This window comes from Galeopterus variegatus, unplaced genomic scaffold (assembly GCF_000696425.1).
Source record: "Galeopterus variegatus unplaced genomic scaffold, G_variegatus-3.0.2 Scaffold1055, whole genome shotgun sequence".
Lineage (NCBI taxonomy): Eukaryota > Metazoa > Chordata > Mammalia > Dermoptera > Cynocephalidae > Galeopterus > Galeopterus variegatus.
The window spans coordinates 382,669-385,496 of record NW_007727166.1 but is presented as its reverse complement, the minus strand read 5'-3'; the positions used below and the strand labels follow the sequence as shown (position 1 = coordinate 385,496).

Below are 2,828 nucleotides of genomic sequence, written 5' to 3'. Positions count from 1 at the left end.
TCTCATCTGTAAAATGGGCAGTTTGACCATATCAGTAGTTTTATTTATTTTTTTTTAATATTAAAAAATATTTATTTAAGCAGCAGAATTTATTTCTTTTTTTTTTTCCTTTTAAGTGAGGTATGGGAAGGGAGGGTTGCATTTTGAATGATTTCTTTGGGTACAGCAAAAGAAACAAATTGGAGGATGCAAAAGTAGATGTGGAGGCACCAGCACTTAGTTAAGAGAAAGAACCTTGGCTTACTGAGAGTTATTGCAATGGGATGGAGAGAAATGGGTGCTGTTGAGAGATATTCAGAAGTGAAAAGTCTTAGTCCTGCTGATAGACTGGGCATGAGGCTGGTGGAGAGGAGGGTGTCAAGAATGACTGTTAGGTGTTCACTTTACATGATATACTGTGGTGTTGATTCATGCAAATAGGGAATGCTGGGACTAGGTGTTGGGGGAAAGAACATGTATTTGTTTTTAGACCTGTAGAGTCTAAAGGGCCTTGGAGACCTGGGAGTAGGCAGTCAGACAAATGGTTCTGGAGCTCAGAGGCAAAGTTAGGGCTGGAGCTAGGGATCTGTGCTTAAAGAAAGTGATGGAGAAGGTTCTTCTCTTTGTGTCTCCCTCAGGTCATGTTGGCCCCCCTTATTTCCATCGCTCTGAAGGTGTCCCAACTCCAGGAAAGGACAGGACGCACTGCACCCACGGTTATCACCTAAGAAGATGGGCCAGATGCGGTACGTCCCTCCACCCAGAACCCGTCCAAGTCATCTGATTGAAGAGCGTAGACGGAAACAACATGTATTCAACCAGGCTTTTTAGGATTTGATTTTCCCACTCACCAGTTGTTGATGACAGGTGCATTTGCTGAGGCACTGCCAATTGAGATGCTCTTGGGAGCGTGTGGGAAAGACGGAAAGAGGACCTGGGGGCTTCTGCTTATGTCAGTTCCTTCTCGTGCCCTTCTGCACTGCCGCTGTGCGGGTGTTTGTGTCCTTAGCATCAGGTACTGTTTACACTATGATGTAAGGCGGAGGTGGAGTGTCAGCGAGAGAGGTCATTGTTCATCCTTAGTATGTGCCAATGAAGTGACAATGTGAATTCCTTTCTCCTTAGTGACTCTTTCCCCACATTTACTGTTTACATGTAATCCAACGAGATGCAATTTCTGGTGCCTTCTCTCCAATCAGTTCCTTCCCCAGAGTGGGACGTACTTGTCTACAGATTTCTGCCTTGTTTTGCAACATAGTCCCATTCACACAGATATTTTGGGATATTAAAGGAAAAGAAGCTGCTATTGCTTGTTGTCTTTTTTTCTTACCTACAGAGTGCTTTTTTGATTTCAGAAAGAAAACAGATTTTTTTTTGAGGAGGAGGGGGTGGAGGGTATTATATTTTGTTTTGATGTCCTAGCCAGAAAACCAAATGGTCTCAAGAATTGTAATTTTAAATCTTAGTAGGGTCAACTGCTCTGGATCCTTCCAAGGTAGACAAATTAAGCTTGATGTGGTTAACTTGGAACAAGGGAAAGGAAGATGATTATCAGGAAATCTTAAATAGCAGAGCATTGCCAGGTCTCTTGTGATGCGAGATGCCATGATATGCCTATCGAAGGGACGGAGGCAGAACTCTCAGAATCGAAAGCAGGATTGCTGGCATTTGATTGGAAATCTTGAACCCACTGGCATCTTATTCATCTTAGAATATTTATATTCAACCCACAAGTATAACTTAGTAGTTAAAATCATAGATCTGGGAGCCAACAAACCCAAGTTTGAACCCCACTCTTGAGATCTTGAGTGACTTTTGAATATCATTTCCCTCATCCTTAAAATGAGGATGAAATAGTTCTCAGTTTATGGGGTGTTGAGAAGATAAAGTGGGTAGACCTGTGAAAAGTAGTGGGCACAGTATCTAAGTCATGGTAGGTCATCAAATAAGTGGGAACTAGCATTATATTTACATTATTGTTTTTAGATTTTAAAGTATAAGAAAAACAAAAACTATAACACTAATATTTGTAATACATTTCATGGTTCTCAAGGCACTTCCACAAAGTCACCTTGCCATGTAAGCAATTCCAGAAAGTCAACCCAGCTCTGCACCCTTCCCCCATGCAGTGCAGACTCACCATTACAGGTGGTGGGATCTTTATCCAAAGTGAGATTTCCAATGTTGCCATTTAACAATGTTCCATTTAACAAGGGAATCCAGCCCAGGAAACAGAACTGAGCTTTGATGATGGTGATGATGGTGGAGATGATGATGATGATGATGATGGAGTACTGATGGAACATTAACCCCAGGCCAGGCACTATCCTCAGTACTTTCCATATGCTCTTTAAATGCTCCCAACAGCTCTATGAGGTAGGTACTCTGAATATTCATATTTTACAGATGAGGTCCGATTACTCACCACTGGCAAGCACTAGATGCCCCCAGACAGTGCAGCTCTAGCCCTGCACAGTTCACCACTACTTTGTGTTGTCTCTTCTACTGACAGGCTACTTCTAAACTACCTCTATGAGGTGCAAGAAAGGTGTGCAGATGCCCCTGTATTTTACTTATTAAAGGAAGATAATGTGTACCTTGGATGCCAAAGACTGTTAGTTTGTCACTATGTGTTCCCTCTGGGGATCTTGGTATCTAGGTATATTAGTCAGCCAAGTAATATGTATTGGCCCACATTAAGTGTGAGATGCATGGGAAAGAAAGGATGTACAGTCAGCCCTCTATATCCGTGAGTTTCAATTGAACCCGTGGACACGGAGGGCCGACTGTATTACACCATCTTGCATCAGGGTATTGAGCATCCATGGATTTTGATATCCTCAGGGGTC

The 2,828-nt window shown here is 42.4% G+C and overlaps 1 protein-coding gene across 1 annotated transcript in view; it reads left to right on the top strand.

The window, feature by feature from the left end:
• LOC103591934 (phosphoglucomutase-1) overlaps window positions 1-1,285 on the top strand; it is a 68,457-nt gene extending 67,172 nt beyond the window's left edge. Inside the window, exon 11 of the mRNA XM_008574511.1 lies at window positions 618-1,285. Within this exon, the coding sequence (XP_008572733.1) occupies window positions 618-707 (90 nt within the window). The 3' untranslated portion in view covers window positions 708-1,285. The remainder of the gene's footprint in view (window positions 1-617) is intronic.
• The last annotated feature ends 1,543 nt before the right edge of the window (window positions 1,286-2,828 follow it).